This window comes from Sinohyriopsis cumingii, chromosome 16, assembly GCF_028554795.1.
Source record: "Sinohyriopsis cumingii isolate HCF-2022 chromosome 16, ASM2855479v2, whole genome shotgun sequence".
NCBI classification, from domain to species: Eukaryota; Metazoa; Mollusca; class Bivalvia; order Unionida; family Unionidae; genus Sinohyriopsis; species Sinohyriopsis cumingii.
Window position 1 is genome coordinate 59,193,947 of NC_142976.1, and position 22,587 is coordinate 59,216,533.

The 22,587-nt window shown below is 34.4% G+C and overlaps 1 protein-coding gene across 1 annotated transcript in view; it reads left to right on the forward strand.

Annotated features, from left to right (window-relative positions):
* The first annotated feature begins 3,894 nt into the window (after positions 1-3,894).
* LOC149780503 (terminal nucleotidyltransferase 4B-like) overlaps positions 3,895-22,587 on the forward strand; it is a 49,773-nt gene continuing 31,080 nt past the window's right edge. The window contains exons 1-2 of the mRNA XM_089937483.1: positions 3,895-4,369; positions 8,084-8,207. Of these exons, the coding sequence (XP_089793609.1) occupies positions 4,014-4,369; positions 8,084-8,207 (480 nt within the window). The 5' untranslated portion in view covers positions 3,895-4,013. The remainder of the gene's footprint in view (positions 4,370-8,083; positions 8,208-22,587) is intronic.

Genomic DNA, 22,587 nt, shown 5'->3' on the forward strand with positions numbered 1-22,587 from the left:
TTATCGACCCAGTCACAGCACTGAAACTGCCTTCGTAAAAGTTGCTAATGACCTTCTCTCTGTTTCGGGTGATGGTAAGATTTCATATTCCAGACTACTTTGATACAGCTGACGATGATATATTGCTTCACCGTTTGCATCATGTTTATGGTATCCATAATTACTGCGTTATCGTGGTTCAAGTCATATATGACAGGCATAAACAAAATTATTTCAGTAAATGGTAAACATTCCAACCCAGACAATGTTTGTTACGGTATCCCGCAGGGTTCTGTTCTAAGACCACGTCTCTTTATTTTATACACGCACCTTATCAAGAGCTATAAATGACCACCCTGTGTCCCACCAGTTGTATGCCGACAACGCTCAACTGTACAAATCTAGATGTTCAAATGAAATTGCGTACACCACCCAAAGCAAACAGAAGCGTTTCTCTAGTGTTAAATCATGGACGAGGTTAATAATCTACAAATGAACGATACTGAAGCCATTCTCGTTGCCTCGCAAAGAATTCCTCAAGCCGAACATCTGCCAGAAACAATTAATATCAGCGACATTCCCATTAAATATTTAGAAAATCACTTAGAAACCTAGGCGTTACTTTTGATAGCTCTCGCTCACTGCACCAGAATGTCCGGAACACCCGTAGAGTTGCATACTTGGAGCTGAAACGCATCAGAACTATTCAGAATCTTCTCACAGAGAATGCCACAAAAAGCCTGGTATTTTCATTAGTGCTGTCTAGACTTGACAAATGTAGCAGTCTTCTTTCTAGTCTGCCAGTGTGTCTTTTGCAGAAGCTTAAAAAATCAGCTATGATCGTTCTTAGAGTACCAAGAACTGATCATACCAACTCGCTTTAACACAAACTCCACTGCCTAACTTTACTCATATGAATCAAACAAACTTACGCTCATTTGCAACGTGCTCTATTTACTGAGAAATACGGTGTTTGCGACTCTGTGAAATATGTTTGGCTCAAAAGAAAACACCATGAACCAGATACATGGGTGTTATTTAAATATTACCTTTTGAGTCAATCATATTTCGTCGTTATCGTGTCTGCCGCATAGTCGGGATGTTTTGAAAATGAGTGTAACGTGTATTTGATCTGTGTGGATTTAAGATGCCAAATGTATCATTCTTCTATGGAACAGGATTCCTAAAATTGACTCCATTTAATGGTTGGTATGAAGTTACTTTTGCATCTTTCGCTTTTCTCGGATTAATAAAGGAATGTGTCTTATAGTCACAAATACTGGATCTCTTAGCAAACAGAGCACGTTGCGTCTGAGCTTAGGTTTGTTTCGGCAGGCAAAAGTCGTGCAGTTCGTACGTTCCGGAGCCTGTAACCTTTGTTTGGTGCAACGCAGAAAAATCAATAATATCTTCTTAAATAGAAAACTATCTCTTGTGTAAAACAAGCTATAGATTGTGATCGTGTGCCTTCGATGACGGAAATAGTAGGAGATCGAGGGTCAGGCGTGAAATTAAGTTTTTGGAAGTTACTCGCCTTGACTCTCTTGTAATATGATAGACAAGGTCTTATGTCAAAACTGGTCTTGGGGAGAATCTGAGATAATTTTGTCACACGGTATGGTTTATTTATTTACTTTTTTTTTTCGTTTCAGGTTATTGCTTTGTTTTAACAGTAAGCTCGCATCTAGCGCATGTGGGCCCGTACATCCCTAAAACAGCCACTGTTGGCAACGATCAGGTTAGAAGTTTGAAATCGATGAATGAAAGGGATAAGTTTTGTGATTTTTTTTAAATTAAAAAAAAAAAAACGTCCGTGGTGCTTTTCATTTATTTTAATAGGTAGGTGGGTGCAAACAAAATGGGGGGTAAACGAATAATATCGGCTTCCTGTATGTGTAAATATGCCATGCTAAATGTGCCCACATACCTTTTGATAATTTCGACATACGATGATATACGCGTTACAACAGGCTTGACGCTTGGTTCCGGTAGGGGAAAACATTTCGTTTACTCAGTCTTATCCTTCATCTTGCCTTACAGGTTCTAATTTCGTAATCATAGGATTTCCCAAAATGAATCTTGGAAAATCTTGGGAATGCATTTCAGCATGTTATTGGTTAAAAATATTTAGGCCTAAAACAAAAACAGCAAGCTAGAGGGATTTTATTCGCTATCAAAGGCAAAGGTATAAAAGGATAAGTCCATCACCTACTTGAATGAGTCAGATAGCGGTGTTTGATTGGTTGAATGCCAGAGCTGATGCCATGTCTAAATTATCAATAACTCGAGTCAAACGGTAAAATGCACAGACCCAGATCTGATACTGCATATTGCGCTGGTAGATGTGGGTGTATGCAATTATATTAGGAGTAAACCCAGACCTGCTGGTGCATGTGTGATGTTGTGTTGTTTTTTTTTTTTTTAATTCAAGTAGTCGAGCTATGTTCTGGTACATGCTTACGAGGGCGTTTTTGCTTCTTCTCTTCCTTATTGTTTGCCTAAATAATAAAAGTTGTTCAGGTATGTTCTCCTGCGAAGTTTTTGCTTTCTCAATGCAGCAGCAGTTAACGTAATCGAGCATTGATACGATTGTGTTTTGCTTTTGATGCAGAAAAGTAGTCCAGCAAAAAGTACATGTCTAATGAGAAAGTTTTAGAATAAGTCGATAATTTTATTGCAGTGTGTGTGTGTGTGTGTGTGTGTGTGTGTGCAAATCTACTATTTAAAATTTAACAGGTGTCTAGAACTTTAATTAGATATTTGTCCCGAACCAATAGAAATTTCTATATAATTACGTCAAGGCATATAATTCCAATCTGACATATCAGTACTGCCAATGAAACTGATCAAACTATATTAAAAGTATAATCTTTTTTAGAAGAAAAAATTGTATTGCTCAAATATTTTCAAATGTGGTTAATAAACTTTTACAATAAATTTATTTTCTGCACGAAATATTCGAACGTAACAAACATATACAGTCTATTTTAATTACCAATCGGGAAATAGTATTCGCACACCCTATCATTTTTTAGTAACAGCCGAATTTTAAAAACAAAAAAGAAAATTGCACAAAACTTATTAAATGAATTAATAAATTTATATTTTCTAATCTGATTGCCACCAGGGGGTCCTAACAATGTCAACTCAATGGCGTCTCAAATGAAACGAAAGCAGTCAATGTAAACAAGCGGAATGCTAGCCGGCCTTTTGTGGTTTCTAGAACAGTCCATTACCGTACAAAATACGTCGATGCGTCCCATATCTGCTTTTGTTAGTTAATATTTCTATTTTTTTTTTAATCTAAAAAAATTAACACATAAAAGGAGGAACTCTAGTATATTTGTGTTCAAAGTGATGTAACTGCAATATTTACGGAATTATTGAGATTATCTAAGACGTAAACAACATATCATCTGTTGATTGAAAAACAAGACTAGCTCAAGCTAATATGGCGACGGTGTTACGAAAGAATGTCCCGTTTATTTATAGAAGCCAACAACATTGCGTGTTTGGGATCCCCAGGAGCCTGTTTGGTTATATTCGATAAATTGATCAATGAAATGACTTAGTTTTATTATTTCTTTTTATATTTAAAAAAAAATAATTGCTTTAAAATGAACAGGAAGGTACAAATTGGAGGTTCTGCGAATGCCTATTTTTTAAAATAGGCAATCCATTTTGAAGTGCTTTCATACCTTTATGCTATTGTGCTAATATATATTTATATCTTTTAAAAAAGTTACAATTTTTATTTATTGAAATTATCATGTCATTTTATTTCAACAAATTATTAAAGTAAGCGTAGTTTTTGAAGTAGGTACAAGTACATCTTGGAAGCTGAATACAAACTCGTTATATTCGTTTCGTATGATATTTAATGCTACCTCCATATTTCCGTGATGCGCACTTTGGCTGTTGCGCAATGGACGTTTGAAATTCTGGCCGGCCTATTGGTGAAGTGCCCGCTGAAGTACATACCAAGACGGCGAAATTGAGTGATTTTATCATCATTTTAAAATCGTTTCAGGTGTATGGATCCAATAATATCGTGGTATCCACCTGAACAGTTGGGGATAGCTCACACGGTATGGACGAAAATTTGGGAGGCACAAATAGGCGTGGACAACATGTCGCTGAGGTCGAACCCAAACTTGGATAAAAAGCCGCATGATTACATTCCTCTTGATAATGTAAAAAACAAAAATGTATCTACGAACTGTCTGATTAATAGCTCAAACGAACAGAGTCGTATCAAGAGGAAAAGAGAAACAGGAGGAGAAAACCGCGCAAGCACATACGGTTTAAATCTCTATCAATACAAACAATTGTTGAAAGATGACAGTTTGACACCTTGGAAAAGGAGAAATTATGCCCCAGATATCACAGGGTATGTTTGATTTGTTTTCATCATGCAATTGATAAAATAAATATTTCACTATTTAGTACCTAAAGTGAGTAAAGTTCTTCATTAATGTCGTCAGTATTGCACAACACGTTTGATCCGATGACAGATCCTGCCTTGCAGTGAGCGAATGTCAAGGTCACAGATGGAGTCGGTTGGACATAAGCTGTTGAGTACCAAGTTTTTTGTTTAAAATTAACTGCTGCTTGAAACTAAAGAAAGAGGGAGAAATATATACTAAATGTTATTTGTTTCAAATTTTATTTTCATGCTTTTTGTAGTTTCGGCTGGAACTATGGGTACATGGTTACTATTCTCGTGGAATCGTAATGGACGGGTACATTACAGTACACTACAAGACAGTAGATGAAATTTCTCCCCATGCAATGCTATTTCTTAGAAGCATAAAAAATGTTCTTTTATCCAAATGTCAGATATTGTATTTTTTTAAATAAATTTGTTTTGAATGACAAATATAATTCAGTTAATGTCATTATTTTATTTTTGGTTAGGACCAGAGTGGTCTAAAGCGCTCACTGTTATGGATCATTGCTATATCACCACTTTCTTTGTGGGTTCAAGTCTCAGGTTTGGACAATGTGGGTAATTGAGAAAGCTTGCCATTTAGCCTCTCATGGGTCGATGGTTTTTTCCATGGTTTTACTGGCCATCACGTATAGCATGTTCACGTATAGCATGTCTTGTGCAGAAAAATGGCATTCAACCTTATAACAGCTTATTTTTGTGTCAAAATGTAGTACCATTCCCAGTTATATTTTGTTTCTAGAGATGTCAGAACTTATTTTATAACATGCTTTATTCAAGTCTGATAAAAGTTTGCAACCATTTTTTGTCAAGGACCAGTAATTTCAGAAACTTCACTTCTCTACCTACATTTTCATTTGTTCCAAAAATTGTAATGTCTTCACTAGGTTAAATGAGGTTATGCATTTAATCAATATTAAAAGCAAAACTATGGTAGGAACTGAAAGATGAACAACTCTAAGATCAGTTTCATGTCCACCAGGATTGATCTAGGATAATTATCAACCCAATGTGGCTGAACATTTGTTGGCATTTTGTGTCATTGACATTTTTTGCCATCACGGATGCTGGTTTACATCTCTCAGAAGGAGTAGTTTCCTTAGATTGTGGTAGTCTTGCATTTTATTCTTCCACTGTAATGTGAAGTTTCCTTCTCTGAATCCTCTTAAGACTGGATTTGTAAAATAATTTTAAACATTGGATTTTTGCTACAAGTCTTTATATATCTGGTTGATTCTAAATGAAATTAGTGAGATCTGACCTCTTCAACCACAATGAGCATATTGGAAAAATCGTCACTCATTCTCCTGAATCAATGATCACATCAACTGGAGTTTTCACCAAAAAAGCAGGGTTGTAAACCAGAATTAAAAAGCAAAATTATAAAGTTAACTGTAATAAAGTTAAAACATTTGGACATCTGGATATTGCATTTTCATGGCAGAATTTAGGATAGTTGCTTTTTTGCTTCACAGTTTGTAAAGAAATACAAGTTTTCCAGATTTCTCAGTGCCAAGCTTGCTCATGACCTTAAAATGAACCAGGGTAAAAATAAAGTATATGTTGTCAACACCAGCATTAATGGCAAATGCCCACAACTCCATTCCACAATATTATAGTCCAAGTCTTTTGATTCAGACTGCACTGGTAGCCTAGTGGTTAGAGTGTCAGCCATTTGTTTTGGAGGTGATGGGTTCAAACCTCGACCCCTGAGTCATACCAATGGTACTTACAGCTGCCTTGCTAGATGTTCAGCATTTAGACACTCATGTTAGGACTGGTCGGCCTGGTGTCAGGATAATTTGACTGGGTGGGACATCATCTTACATGTCTGCAACATCATGCCCCAGTGCCAGATATCACAAAACTGCCATACTGCAGACAGTGTAGTGATATGTCTGAAAAAATTGTAAGCTACATTTCCCCTCCCCAGATTGAGATTTCCAACAAAAATGGAAAATACATCCTTTGAAAGTTTGGGCTCACAGGTTTGCCACTTTTGACAAAATAGTATGGATGATGCTGACTGCAGTGTTCCATAGTAGTATTTGCTCATTGGTGAGGTTCCTACCCAAGAACCTAGAATCAAGGGTATTGGCAAGAAAGTGAATAGGAGTGGCCTCCTTGGCATGTGTCTTGAATTTGTTGGTCACTGAATTGTTGTAAGGCTGCTAGATAAATGTCAGTCTTGTGTTGTATGTCCAAAGCCTCGATCATGTAGCTTGTGTACATTATCAAGAGCCACTGCAATTAGCTTCATTGGTTCAAGATGGTCTTCATTATTCCTTTTCATACCAGAGTTCTTCACCTTGTCAGCAATTCCAGTATTAATAGACCTATTCTTCTCATACACTTTGAGATGAATTTACAATTCTCCTGGTAGACTGGAGGCAATCATTACTAGTACTTCAGCATCTTGTAGAAGAACAAGATACCCCAGTATTCAAACATTAAGCAGATAATTGGTAATTACAATTAGTTGAAGATCCAATCATCCTACTTGTGTTTATTTAGAAATTAGACTTATGTTTAGTATGTTTTGATATTTTAATGTTGACGCAGTTACAATTCAGCAGTTATCTTGCATATCCAGCTTGTGTTTTTTCAGACTCATGTTTTGAATGTTAGACATACTAATGATATTTTCAAAGGATTTAGGTCACATAGTCTGCATAGTTTAATATACATATTTAAAAAAACCTTTTAAACGTCATTTGGATGATTTTTGGGGAGTGGCTTAAACCATGAGTTCAGTCATCAGATATGAATAAGGCAACCCTGACCAAATGTCTGCCTATTATCTAGTTTAACCCAGTTTTTTCAAAATTAGATCTGCACTGTCCTGCCTGAAGATATGACAGCAAGTGCTTAGGGGACATATTCTGGTGACCTTTGAATTAGCCAATGGAAATGCATCTTTCAGAAATAATAAAGTGTATAAAATCTTTGGCACACATTGATCCTCTTTAGCCATGCTGCTTATTCTCCCCAATGAAAAGATATGACTTAATATAATCGGCTTATGAAATTAGAGATTATGGTTATTACATAGGTCATCAGAACATGACCCTACTGCAGTTGCTGTCAGATCTTCACATAGGACAATGGAGATTTGATTTTAATAAGACTTAAATTTATCCTAAATGCAATTGGTGCAGAAGTTTCATGCAATATGGCTGCTGCAGACTACAGTGGATAATTTGAAATCCTTGTTACTGAAGAATATCAGTGATTGTTTCAACACTGCACATTTGAAAAGAACAGACAGGAGAAATTAGTGATGTAAATTTTGGAAGCCATGCCATGACTGCATGTGACTGTTATAATGAAGTGCCTTTTAGTGGGTTTTCCCTTTATGTATGCATGTCTGTATGCTATAAAGCTGGTATATATTTAGAAATAGAGCCAGAAAGGACAGTGCATAGTGAATTGGACAGTAAACCACATCATGTCACCAGACATATATGCAGGTAATGCAGACAGGTATGAGCAACACAATGTAAAGACAGCAAAAAGTTGTCATTGTTGCAATAGCAACATTAAACTTGATTCCAAAAGTGAAGAAAAGCATGTTCTATAAAAGTTACCTGTTAAGATGGAGAATTTTTTTGTATGGAACAAGCTGAAATATTTGCCTATTTTGTTTCTTACCAGGTTACACCATGAGATTAAAGACTTCTTTGAGTATAATTCTCCAAATGCTGCTGAAGCCAACATGCGGAACGATGTGGTCAACAGAATTCGAGCAGTTGTAAAAGAAATGTGGCCAAAGGCGCAGGTAATATTGAGATAGTCCCTCTTAAGTGGACAGTATGAGCCATTAATAGTAGAGGATAATTATTTTCCAAGGCTGACTTTCACATCTTTTAATGGTTGCCAATACTTAAGAAAATAAAATTATCCCCACACACACATAATCGTTCTTACATAATATTTTCATTTACAGATGAGAGGAATGTTTTCAGGTTATTGATTTAATGTGATTAAACTTTAATCACTTCTATTTTTTTTAAAGTGGCTTCAGCGATTGTTTCTCAAACTACCTTGCCTTAACTGTTGGGGTGCAAACATATGGCTGTAACTATCATGTCCATCGATTGTTTTCCTACTGATGTAAATTTTAATCTGACATGAATTTGCCCCACTATTTATCAAAAGACACGCCATCTTCTCGATTATTTGAATTGCTTTCAGTTTCCATTCTAAACTAAGAATATCAGACAACATTTTGGCATCTTTTGCATCAGCTTGCTCCTTCAGAGGCAGTTTGTACTTAATGCACAAGATATTTAGTTCTTATAAAGGAAATGAGCTTGTCACTTAGGTGCTCAAAAAATCACTGTGTTTTTCTCGCGAGACATAACCTTATGTCTGGAGACTTTAAAAAAAATCACAAGCCCATGCTCAAATTCCACAATGTAATGTTTAAGATGGTGTTATTTTGCTATGAACCAGAGCAAAATATTTTTATTAGCTATGTGTGAGCTGGAAATAAAAAAGAAATTCCCGGTCCCTGTCTCAGACAATGAGCATTTGGCCCAAAATTTAATTGCGGTAAACTATGATACTTATCGCAGCATGCTCAGAAATAGAGGGAGCCATGTCTGACATTCATATAAACAGGTAAAAATTGATGAGCTGTTGTGAGGAACATCAAATGCATAGTTACATGTACAAGCTTTAATAAATGAATAAAGTAGTTTGTTTTTAAAGAATGCATTTTCCTTCCTTTTTTGAATAAAATATCCAACAGTCTTAAATGGTCTTTGTTTTCATTGTCACAGGACTCTAGAAAAATCAACCAAGTCAAATCAGCCTTTATGGTTTTGCACTGAACCAGTCAGCTAAATCAGGGTACTTTAAATAGGTTAACATTTTTGTTTCTGTATCCGATCATATTTGACGCATTGCCAGTTTGTTTTCAAGTGGTCTTTAAATTTGAAAACCGTGTTCATCGTACTTTGCATCTTTGTTTGGCTTCTTCTTTTTTGCTGGGGTTCCATTTTCATACATTTTGGGGTTCCTGCAGGTTTTTGGGCATGCTGATGGATAAGAAAGCTAAGTTAAACTCAGGACTGTATTGATTGTCTCATGTTCTTTGGAGCAGAAAAATGTGTTCACGTTTTAATGTTCTTATCAGCATCTTATTTAACTTTATGATAAAGGAACTGTGTGAATGCATGGGAGGTCTTGCTTTACAGTTGTTTTGCATAGGTTAGAATTTTAAAGAAATTTTTTTTCCCTGGTTTACCTTTCGTGATTGTACTATTTATAAAAGACCTTGGATATCTTACGCTTTGTTCAAATAACTTTTAATTCCCTTTATTTTGGTGTATGATTGATTGGTGTACTATGGGTTATAGAGTATATAGTATGGACATTCCCATATAAAAAAAATGGTAGCACTGCTTGGTCATTTTCACTTCCTTAAGAGATAAATTGTAAAACAAAGAACCGGCAACTAATTTTATGTTATATATTTGGTAATTCATTCATTACATTTTCAGAAGCTGCTATAGCCTAGTCTGACAGATTTCATTTTTCCATATTGTAACAGCTGCTAGATAGTGTAGTTTCTAATAACTCTGGCCAGTTATTTTGAGCACATGGGAGCAGTTGGTTTGGTTAACTGTGTGCTTAGATCATGCATAATTTCCCTAAGAACAATATGAAAAGAAATTTGAGCCACAGAGAAGGTAGCACTGAGGTATGCCATCATTCTCTCCATTGTGCATATTGCGAATGCAAACAACTTCACCTTACACCTGTCACTTTCTCAAAAATTCATATCTGTAAAGTGCCCTCTTTAGTCAGACATAACAAGGCTTCACACAAATGACTTTGAAGTGGTCTCTAAGTAGTAAGGTGAGGCTGAATTGAACAAAGTTAGACTTTAGGTGTTGGGACATGGATACTTAGCTGGAAAGGTACTAAAATTTAGAGGTATATAGCACTAGCTCGCAGACATTCTACATGTCTATCACATACTAGACTTCGAGTAACATTGTACATAATTTTGTATATATATTTGTTGACATCATACACTTTGTTTAAGAAACAATCAAGCGAAGATGATTACTTTTAATTTCCATTTTTTTGAAAAAGCGGGAGGTCCTACGGACTTTTAGCAAGGTAATCTCCTGGGTCTGACTGGGTAATATGCAGGTTCTGGACATCTTATCAGCACTATTTGTATTGAATCTCTCTCTCTCTGCATACATATCCAGTAACAAAAATTGTAATACTTCGGGTTTCTTTGTGATGCTAATTGCTCATTGCATTCTTAGGTCATTATTGACAATATTTTATGCGTTATAAATTTTGTGTTTGATGTTTAATTCTGACGATTGTTCATGCTGTGTTTGTGAAATTGATGATGCACATCTCTCTTACTACCAAGCAAATGTGGCTCATTGTAACCCATATTTCATCTTTTACTGGATACAGATAACTGTTTGGATGTGGTTCATGACCATGCAAGTTTCTGATATTTTATATGCATATTAATCTACATAGAATCATTAATCTTGACAAGTGGTTGCATCATTACCAGTTTTAAATCCTTTATGTTAACGGAAGTTGGTGATATATGTATAGGCTGACAGCAAAGCCCCATACCTGTAATTAGTGTTCCGATTATCAGTTATAACCAGTCATCAGTTTGTTGAGCTAACCAATAAGACAATCGATTGTGGAACTCCATAATTGTTTTTAAAGGGAGACTACTTCTTTTTAGTTGCATGCAAAACACAAAGGTTAGTAAAACTCATGTGTATGTGGTAAGTTAAACAGGGCTTCCAATCCAGTAAAGTTGATCTGAATCATTTACTCCTTTCACAACTTACAAATATAAAACCTTATCACATTAGGGGGCCCCAAATTGGTCTAAAGCACTCGTTCTGGATCACTGCCATCTCACCTCTTGTCTGTATTGGTTTGAGTCTCAGGCCTGGCTAATGTGGATACGTGAGAAAGCTTGCCAGTAGCTTCTCATGGGTCTGTGGTTCTTCCTGGGTTTTCCTCCACCTGTTATAACGGCTGCCATGTAAAATATGTATTGTGCTGAAAAATGGCTTTAAACCCTACAACAACAACATATTCTGTAGGTGCAAACTTTCGTAATTAGGAACACATAGTAGTGACTACATAATTAAGCTGTTAAATTGTTCAGTTAGTAAATTTAAACACATTTTGGTTTGTTTCAGTTAAATGTAAAATCCTTTGTAGTATTTGTAAATAATGACAAACACGAAAACCATGTCCTTCTATACTTTTTAAGTTATATATTAGATACCAAATATGAAAGAAAGGATTTGGGACTTTCAGCAGTATTTCAGTTACATAAGATTGATATGCCATAAACAGATGCTTACATTTAACAGAGTTCCTGCCACAGATTTAGAAAAAATTCAGACTTTTTCAACCCAAAAAATAAAAATGTCCAGGCCTTGCCGAAATTAAAAGGATTGCTCCCTATCACAAAACAAAACCTAAATGAACGAAATAATATATGAAATGAAAATTGTAGATTTATCCTTAATGAGTCAGCAAACACCAGTCAAAATGGCATGGCCTTATCCCACAAATTTATCAGCTATACTTGTCTTGAGATGTAGTGTTCTACAGTAACACCTGAAAATAGCAGTCATGTTTTCTGTTTCCGTAACAAGAAAAAAGTCGAGACTTTTTCCAGGCCTGGATAAACAATTTTTAAATTTAAGACTTTTCCCAGAATTTCAGACCCATGCACGGACCCTGATTTAACAAAGTTGTAGTACAAAATTAAAACACAATAGAAAAAATGTAATATTTTTATCAGGTTAAAGTATTTATGACATTGAGCAAAGATATAACCGTAAGAAACAAAAATTAAAATTTGCTCTTAGTTGGCGATTATAATTAATTGGTTAAGTGGAACTGATTATTAGTTATAAAAGTCTGGAAGATTCCCATCACTACCTGTAATGACATTTTATGAAGTTACTGGCATTTCCTGTGGCTGTTGAGTTACCATAGTATGAATTTTTTTTAAAGCAGTATGTTATATTTCCAGATCAAATCCTGTGTTTGATGACTTGCAAATCTTTGTGGAATAGCACAATCATATCATGTGGCCATTTTGAATTTCTTGCTAGATATGGCTGTTATCTAATACTGGTGTCTAAAATGTTTGCAGGTGTGTTCTCTTACAACTTGCATGCACCAATATTGCACATTTAAATAAACAATTGACGTCATGCCCACATATTGTCCATCAAAATCAAGACAAATTTGGAGGCTTGATTTATCGGACTAACATTTTATCCTTACTGACTTTGTTAAAATTTGTGGTGAATGTTTATTTCTTTGGTTTTTGTTTATGTTCCAGTCATGAAACTTGACAGTTGGACACAGCTGTCTCTACAATGACTAGAATTAAGCAAGTGTGTTTATGAACACATTGATTTATCCATACTAGACTCAGACCTGCCAACCCTTACAGTTTTGCAGTAAATCTTATGAAAATTACCTGTAAAATACGGACTTAGGCGTACAAACAAAAACTACTGAAAAATTAGCGTTGCCGTTAAAGCCGGTTATATGGTTTGTCCGTATTTGATATTGATCCAGGCTTCATATTAGAATGAGTGAAATTAGTCAGGAAACCAGACTAACTTTATAGCAGCACCCCAGATGCTTTAAACTGCACCTATTTGTCCATGGGAAGTGTCTGCATGATCAAACTGTTGATTATATCATTTTTTTTAAAATGGCGTCCAGAAGGCTATGCATTTTAAAGATGAAAGGGGAGAAATGTTCTAGAAAAGTGTTAATAATCAACACAGAAGAATAAAAAATTAAAATAAAAAGGAGTAATCAGATTCTTGTGAATAAAAGCTGCAAAGGACACAATTATGTTTATTGGACATCACATGCTAATTTGAGTACATCTCGTGGCAGGAGATATGATTGCAGTTGTCATGTGAAATGGAAAAAGAATTTCCAAGAATTACGCCAGGTTCTGAGATAGCAACAAGCCATTGAGTTGCATAGGGTCTGGAACTAAATTTTGTGCAACTGTACTAGTGGTAAATAAATTCTATGCATACTCTACAACCCTTTCAGTTTGACATAAAGTTTATTGCTGCTGCATCAAACTTTTAATTGTTTTCCAGCTTTACAATAGCCGTGCTTAATATTTCTTTTACACCTTACTGCAAACTGGTTAATGTTAAGGAAAAAAATAAACTGCCTTAATGAGACATATTCAGGGCATGCATTTAAAACTTTCATTAGTGAATCTATTAATTGCTATGTTGGTACTGGAAATTTTCGAAGTCGTGTAAGGCGTGTGATGGAAATAAATGTCTATTTTAAAACAATGAACATTCATGCTTTGTAGTAGTCTTCCTAGTGCCAGTGTAAAATGTTAGATGGCTGGTAGTATAAACATTATGTTTAGGTTAAAATAACCTCTGCAGTGAGGAATATTTAATTTATTTTGAGGCTGAAATAATTACAAAAGAGACCATATTTAAGTAGATTCACAATTAGTTTTTTTACTTTGTTAGCTTGAACGGAAAATAATTCAGAAAATATCGTTAACTATCATAAATGCTGGTAGTTAAATGAGTGTGCATTAAAACTAATTGAGAGCAAGATCTGGAATGGAAAACTCCACGGTGCTCTCCATTTCAGTTTTAGTAAATATTCATGCCACGTTAGTGTTTTCAAAATGTGTCCAAGGAACATAAATGGAGGCAACACAATTGTTTTCAAGTTCTTTTTTTACCAACACAACCCCAATTTGAGAAATGTAATGTTCTCCCCCTAATAAAAACTTGTCTTCCATGGATTTTCATTGGCGACATGTTTATAAAATAACATCTTGTCAAACTATGCAGAAGATGTCCATTTTCAGCTTGGCAAAGGTATATTTTTATCTTACAATGCCATCCAAATTGTATTTAGCTAGCAATTCCAGTTTATTTTAAAAAAAATAAAAATAACAATGAATTAAACTTTTTTCACATTATGAAGCTTTTTTTCACCCTCATCAAAAGTTTAAATTGTCAAGATATCTCAGTCTGATTAAAATCAGATCTCTGCTGTCTTACTTGTAGATCTGACAACGACCACTTAAGGGTCATGTTCTGGTGACCTTTAAATTAACCAATGGAAATACAGCTTTCAGAAATCTGAATCAGATCGTTTGGTACACAATCATGCTCGTCATCCCTTTTCTTTGCCTCCAAATGTGAAGATATGAATGGTTGATAAAGCTAGTGATTATGGTAATGACATAGGTTACCAGAACATGACCTCTAAATGGTCACTGGTCTTCATGTATAACAGCGGAGATGTTCTGGTTTTAATCAAATTGCAAGATATCTCCACCTGAACCAAAGTTACTGCTGCTTAAAGTTGACAGCTGTCAAATAATTTCATTAGTTTTTGTAATGCCAGAGACCAACAATATTCTTTATGTTGTTATACCCTTTTTTTTATTTACAAAAAAAGATATTCCTGTGAAATTTTCCTATTGAATGCAATTGTGCTGTCAGGTATTTCATTTGTATAGGGGGTACTGATTGAACTAAGAAAAATTGTGTAAAAACTTTTACATTTTTTTTACAAACCTTGCAATTATATATAGTGATATATAAGATAAAAGGCTGTTTCTCTGATGTCTTCTTGTATATCACACTGCCTCAAGATCTGTATATTTTCATCGAATTCTCCAACTTCTGCAAGTACTTTGTGGCCAGGCTGAACCCCCACAGCAGCGTAATGGTCACTTGAATTAAAGTTAGTGAAGTTAGTGCACATGCTTTGTTTTCTACACGTTTTATCCCATGCAAACCATGTGATGAGAAATAAAACTTGGAACACTCACCTAAGTTTTGTGTCTCATTTATCCCATAAAAATTGAACATTTTGAAGAGAGAGATATCTTCATTGGATATTATTCATGCAAATGAAATGTTGGTATGGAATCGAAGGTTGTTGAGTATTTTCCATGGATATTTTTTTTTAGTAACACTTGTATGTGTTAACGGAAGTTCACCATTCCATTTTTAACAAAAGCGTACGTTTCAAGACAATTTTGAATGACTGCAAAGTCAGTCTTTGTTGGCCATTTTAAAACTCCAAGATGATTCTTTTATCTTTGTTCAGTCCCCAGTTCTCACATCTGTTACCTTCTATGAACATCTTTGCCATGAAGTGATCAGTCAACAGTTGTTTGCACCGTTTAAATTGTAAGATCATTTTTCTGTAAGTAATGTCCAGTGATATGTTTGCAAACAGGATGACTGGTGAAATCTTTGCAACTGCAACTTAAGCCCAGTTGAAAAATAAACAGCAATGCTAGCAGTATATGTACCATTTTCATTTTTTGTTCTGAAATTACATACAAGACATTATTGCAGATCAATACCTTCCAGTTGTAAGTTACCAAATTCAGTGACCTTTTGATGCAAAAATAACTTCACCTCATTTATCTTGTCAGCCATTTAAAAAAAAAATCAAATTCCTAAACCTTTCAACTTGTTCCTTAGATGATTTGAAAGATATTTTTTTTCTGCTTAATGTTCAGAAGTAGTTGTAACATTTCCTGATGTTGTAGTTTTTAGAAAGAGAATTATTTTCAATTTGTTTTAAATTGACATCTTTTTTATTTTGGTGCAGTTTTTCTGTTTTCCTTTAGGAGTCACTCTTTAATGGTCATTCATGTCTTGCAGTAAGTGAAGAAATTTCTTTTCTGCTTAATCTATTTCATTTTACATTTTTACCTTTACAGAGTAATGCCCAATTCTACTCTTTGATCATTTTGGATTTGCAGATTCTCTTATTTCCAGGTTTGTTGGCTCAGGTACCACAAACCCAGAAACATTTACAATATCTGTATTACCAAAATAGCTTCTATATGCATAAATCTAAAAAAATTGGACCAACTATTGTTATATAATTGTTAAAAATGTAATATTTATAATATTAAGATGAGTTTACATTCTTTTCAACAACTACTATTTATAAAAGAATAAACTTATACAGGTTTAAACTATTAAACTATACTGTATATAGAAATATAATTTATGGGATATGTAATTTTCATGATTAAATGTAATAAAGACAAAAGTAAAATGGACCCACAAAAAAAGACAAAAGAAAAACTAACAGACAAAATCAAATTTAACACTCATCCTAGATTTAGTTAGAATCTGAGCACAATGATCAGAGCTGACTAATTTCATACATTTGACATGGGACAAGATTCAAAAGCTAGGACTTGTGAGCCACATCAAAGAAAGGAACAATTCCAAATGTTTTGTGCAAAGTTAGATGATATGGTATACCTTCCACTGAACACACGCAGTATGCATGGATTTTGTGTGGCAGACTGCACCTCCCAAGGACACAGGCTTATACACAGTAGAGATGTAGCAGTTTTATTGCATAAAGATGCCCCTCCTTTTTTCCAATGGCATTTTCAAAAATTTATACAGCTATTCTAATTGGTGATCCATTCACCCACAATATTAGCTAGAGATGGAAATAAGTTGTTTCGCTTTGTAGAACACAAGCATCCAGCCATGTGGAAATGCATTAAGGCTTTGCAGTTTGAAGAAGCTTCTGTCAGACCATATTCATCCAAGGTAACCAACAAAGAAAATTTGCTAAGAAGTGATCCAGCATCAACGACACCTAAAATATTTATGTTCAGATATTGCTAAAGCCGAAAAGAAACTATGGAGTGTTTCTTTTAGGGTGCAGGTTTGCTCTGACAGCAACTCTTGCAAGGTTACTTGCTATTGGAGAAGTAAATTAAAACCTGTAGTTCCTGTATGTCTGAGCGATGTTTACACAAATACTAATAATGACTACAGGAGCACTGTATATTTATATACTTTATGTTCAAATTTATCCATTAGCACCAATACCAGCCACAGCTAATATGGAGACAACCACTATAAACAGACACTTCTGGTTTAGGTGACATCTTTTGATGGTTACATCAGAACAAGTTTCACTGGCTGCAAGATAGTTTGATCTCAACACTGGACTCCCTCCAACCATTATGCGGTCTACGATCTGGGAATGCACCTGGATGGACCATTTTCATACAAAACAGGAACCAAATATTGAAAAGTTGAATGTAAAGTCAACAAAATGGGCCAAAACTAAACCTGTCTATTACAGAGAATATGATTAAAACAAAAACGGGGGTTTAAAGATTCTTGTCTGCAGGAGTTTCCTTGGCTCGATGCCAAAGAAGATGGGAGCAGCCACATCTTGTAAAATACATTAACCCTCTACTGCCCACAAAACCATTGGATTGGTTGCAGGACAGGTTATCACAATGATCCTGTACAAGTGCAAAATGTTATTTAAAATCTGATAATGAAAAATTGAAATCTGAGAGAGAAAAAACTGTTTGGACAGAGAGATCATTACACAGCATTCCAAAAAGCTGTTCAACACAGCATATGCCACACCAAAGCAGAGAAAATCTTTTTCAGAGTATGAATTTCTTTGTGATGTTTAAATTTTAAAAAAATGTGGTTTAAACCATCAACAGGCTGAAAGTGTTTGGGACCCTTTGGCTACAACCATGTTACAAGTTATAAGTCACTGAATGAGTATAACAAGTTTTGTGCAATTTTTTATATTATTGATGCCTTCTGCTTTTAAAGTTGGTTGGGTGGTACAGATGGGATGGTGTGAGAAGACTATGGTAGTGATTCAATGGTTACAGACCAAGAATGCATCCTTTTAGAGTTGTAGGCCCTTACCATATAAAAGTAAAATAAATAAAACAAGTTGAAATAACAAGTACAATGCTGTCAGGCATTTCTGTGCACCTAAGGTTTCCATCTCCAGTATTGAAGCAAAATTCATACCGAATTTGACCAATTGACTGAAATAAAATAAAGCAATGCTTACCATTTCAAAAGAGGAAATTGTCACCAGAATATTCTGTTCAAAATAATATTTTGGACACTGGATACCACCCCCGTGTTTTCCTGACTCGCATTATGTCGGCCTATTCTGCGCACAGCTTTGAAAAGATGTAATGTTTATCCATTGGGCTATAGAAATTACATATATTACTTTGGACTGTTTCTGTCAGCAGTTCGGTAGAGTAATTAGGTCAGATTTATAGTTAGTTTTACAAAATTCAGCGTAAAAATGCCAATAAATGGCAAGAGATATTAAGCAAACTAAACTGATCTTGTAAAAAAGGTAGTAAAGTTCAACATTTTATTAAAAAGAATAAGCTATTATGTGGAAGAAACACAACAATGAATAGGATGCAGTGTGTTTACGTCTTGTTGATGGGGAAAAATTACTACAGAATTTAGAAAGACTATACGCTGGGAAATTTCTTGAGAATTTATGTTATAGTGACAAGTTGGCACGTTGGGTAGCAGACGATTTTGTATGTGTGGGACAACTTCTTGCAAATTTGGAAACTTGGATTAAAATATTTTTTTAAGGTACACATTTCCATCTTTTATATAATGTCTTTAATTTGTATGATTCCAAAAGATGCATATTAAATAGGATTTTCTGGGTTACATGTTCAAGGTTATGGAGTGGGTCTTCACGTTGCCATTTAGAAATCATTTTCATGTACATTTTGAGTCTAAATGTGGGATATTTTTGTACACTTTATGAATATAATTTTTTTTGATGAAACTATTATCGTTTATTTTTTGGTGCAAAATGGATATTTGAACCAAAATAACACCTGATCCAGTGTTTACAGAAATGTATTGTTGTGCAGAATTGGCTGACATGGTGGTATGTTTTGCATATCATAGATGCAAAATGCATGCATTTAAAAGGTGTAGTTATTAAATAGTTCTTTTTTCTTTTAAAATTTTGAAACTAGGGATGAGCGGGTATTTTGTATGGACAAGTAAACTTTTAAATTTACTAATATGTGCAGAACATATTTGCATCCTAAAAGACGTAGCCGATAATAAAATATTAATTCCTTTTTTGTTTTTTGTTTTCTTCTTTTTTTACAGCTATATGTCTAGGATAAATGTGTTAAAGCCAGCGGATTTTGATTTTGTCTTTTTAACCTACTTAATTTTCTGTTTTTTTTTATTTATATATCTTCCTTTCTCTTTTACTTTTGTCTTTTTACCGACTTATTACCATTGCCTATTTCACTTTTGTCTCTATAGCATGCTACCAATTTCTATCATAGTTGCTTGACGTGAGCTTGATGTTGAAAAAAGCCTTAATCTGAAGGGGGGGGAAAACATACCGAAGAACAAAATTCGTTACCCTCTTTTTCAGTAAACTATACACTTTTACTATCATTATAATGTTTAAACTAAACAATCACACCCTTGCAAATCTGAATGAGTAAAAAAGTTCATACGTTAACTTTAATTTCGAGTTGTTGTGAAGAACGTTTCGACAAATTCGTAAAACATAGGACTGCGTTGAAAATGTGAATAAATGCTACAAATCTATTTTTTGTTTGTTTGCCGTTAAGTTAGAAAATTATAACGACTTTATTGTGAACTTCTATCAATCAGTATGGTGTTAAACTACTGGTTACAAACGTTTGTTTACAAATATCGTAAAATATTCAAGATGGTGACCATGCCAAATGCTTGACTAACATAGAAACAACTAAAGTTTCTTGCCTTTAAAGCAAAGTGCGGTGGGTTTTTTTATATGAGATTAAAGATGAGACTGCAGAATCTAATAATATGCAAAGAAATGTTGTATACTCAGAGAACTGCATATGATCGATAGTTGAATTTGCATTGAAATATATCAGCATGGCATGTGATACTTTAAATTTCTTCGAATTCCGCACTGTCAGTCAATTATGTGATTGGCTGGAAAAGCCATGAATATTCATAGCTACTAACCAGGTTGCATAATTTTCCAATGAACACACATTACGCACAAGTCACTGAACTACTTATTTGCACAAGAAGCGTTCCTTTTTAAACCTGCGATATAGTATAAATAAAAATAAATAACACCAACAAGTAATTCACGTTTAAAAAGATAATTTTAATGGCTTGCATACTTTATAATTATAAAAAAATAAAGAATGTTGGTAATGCTTGGAATTGATATGTAAAACTGACATTAATAATTTGAACTCGACGTGAAGATTTTAATTTCCAACAAATCGAGGGCAATAGTATGCTTGTGACCATTGTTTTAATCGGGGGTAAAAATCGCCATAAAAAAAAAATCCACATCATTTTCATGATATTAGATATAGAGTACATGTAACTGTCAAATACTGTTTTATTTACAAGTCAGAATGGTAAATGTATAAAGATCATGATGACTCTCTGTTGTTGATATTCTTGTAGAAGGGTTTTAGCTGATCCAGTATGTTCCCATGTAAAGTACCTATTGTTGAAAACATGTTTTAAGAATAAATTATTTAAATGGCTACATCTGGTTCCCAAGGAATTATGTTGGTTTCAGAATACATTGGTCTAATGTGTTTTATCCTGGATCAGATAAGTGTTTTGACTTATAATTTCTGCTGGTAATGAATGTCTTCCACTGTTCAATTGTTAAAGCCAGGAATTAATTTTTATACAGGGTATTTCTACAGAAAGTGAACTGAATCATCAAGTACTGTAAATCTCTCATTTTTAAGAATAAAAAGGTCAGATAATACATTTTTGTAAGTAGTTTGGAGCAGGCCCATTGTCCAATTTAAACAACCAAGTGGTCCCCCTCTTATATGACCACCCCTTCTGCAACATGAAAGTAGCCTTTTACCTTGTAAGAGTGGTGGCTTTTCCAGATGGGGGACTATATGATGTTTGTGTGTGATGTAAGAAAGCTTAATTTTCAAAAGGTTCTTGTCTTAAAAATAGCTTTATTTTAAGTGAATATGCATTAAGAGTTAATTCCTAATTTGGATGTTTTTAATGTGTAGTGCAAAACCATTAAAAAAATGTCATTTAAATGTTAGTACGAACAACACTTAGCATTTAGAATGATCCTTTGCCACTGATGCAGAATATTCTCTTCATCTGTTTTCATGTTTATTATTTTTCTTTGCAGCATCACATTTTGTTTTAAGAATGCTTCTCACTGTCAAATAACTTACTTTTCTTCTAAAGTAAGAATTTTTAGGTTTGTGATGACATAATATTTATAGATTTGATGAAATGCCTTGCTTATAAATCATGTGATAAATGTCTTCACCTAGTTGCCAGTTTTGTTTATTTTATTTATTTATTTCTCTTTGTGAATCCACAGTAGCAAGTTTAGCATATGTTAGTTTAGTTTTGATTTTACCTCAGGTCATAATTAACTGAGCAGGGTTCCCATGCAATCGTGAAAAAGTCGGGAGAAATGATAATTTTTCTTGACGTAAAAAGTCCTTGAATTTTGCAAATAATGACGAAACCCAGGAATTTTCCTCCACAACGTGACGCCTGAAACAATTACGTAATTGAGTTGTAACTGAACTGATCGCGAGTTAAATTTATTGACTTCTAACCAGAATAATAGGAGGTTGCAGTATGGATCATTTGGGTGCTTGCTATAAATAATTTTTGGAGATAATCCAAATGCTAAGTAGATTAGATTCATCTAGTAGACTTTTTGTTTCACAGACAGCTTGATATCTGTATATTTATTTTTATATGGAAGTTATGAAAACCAGTAGGGCATAACCGATTAGCATTTTTCTACTGATTTCCGATTCCGGATTTTGGGCATGAAATTTTTCCGATTCCGGATACGATTCAATTAATCGGAAATGCTAAATTAAAAGGTTTTTCAAATTAACTTTTTAAACCGTGTTACACACGTTTTGCATATCACACCGATGTCACAAGGGGAAGGATATGGCAGGACTATGGCAAAATGCAACGAAGTTCAAAGCCACAAAGAATCCATGAAATTTTTTATTTTTTTGCCAGTTCCGACCCATTCTTTGTTCAACAATTAGTTGATCTTTCCGCCAGGCTTTTATTTTCCCGCCTTAATCATTTATGTCGGCAAGCGGCCAGTTCCATCCTGTACTTTATTCAACAATTAGTTGATCTTGCCACCATGCTTTAATGTCGCAGTCAAATAAAAATAAAACAGGCTTTTGTTTGGTCCTATAAAGTTGGCCTCTTGCGGAATCATTTTCTTTTAATACCTCATTAGCATGTGTCAAT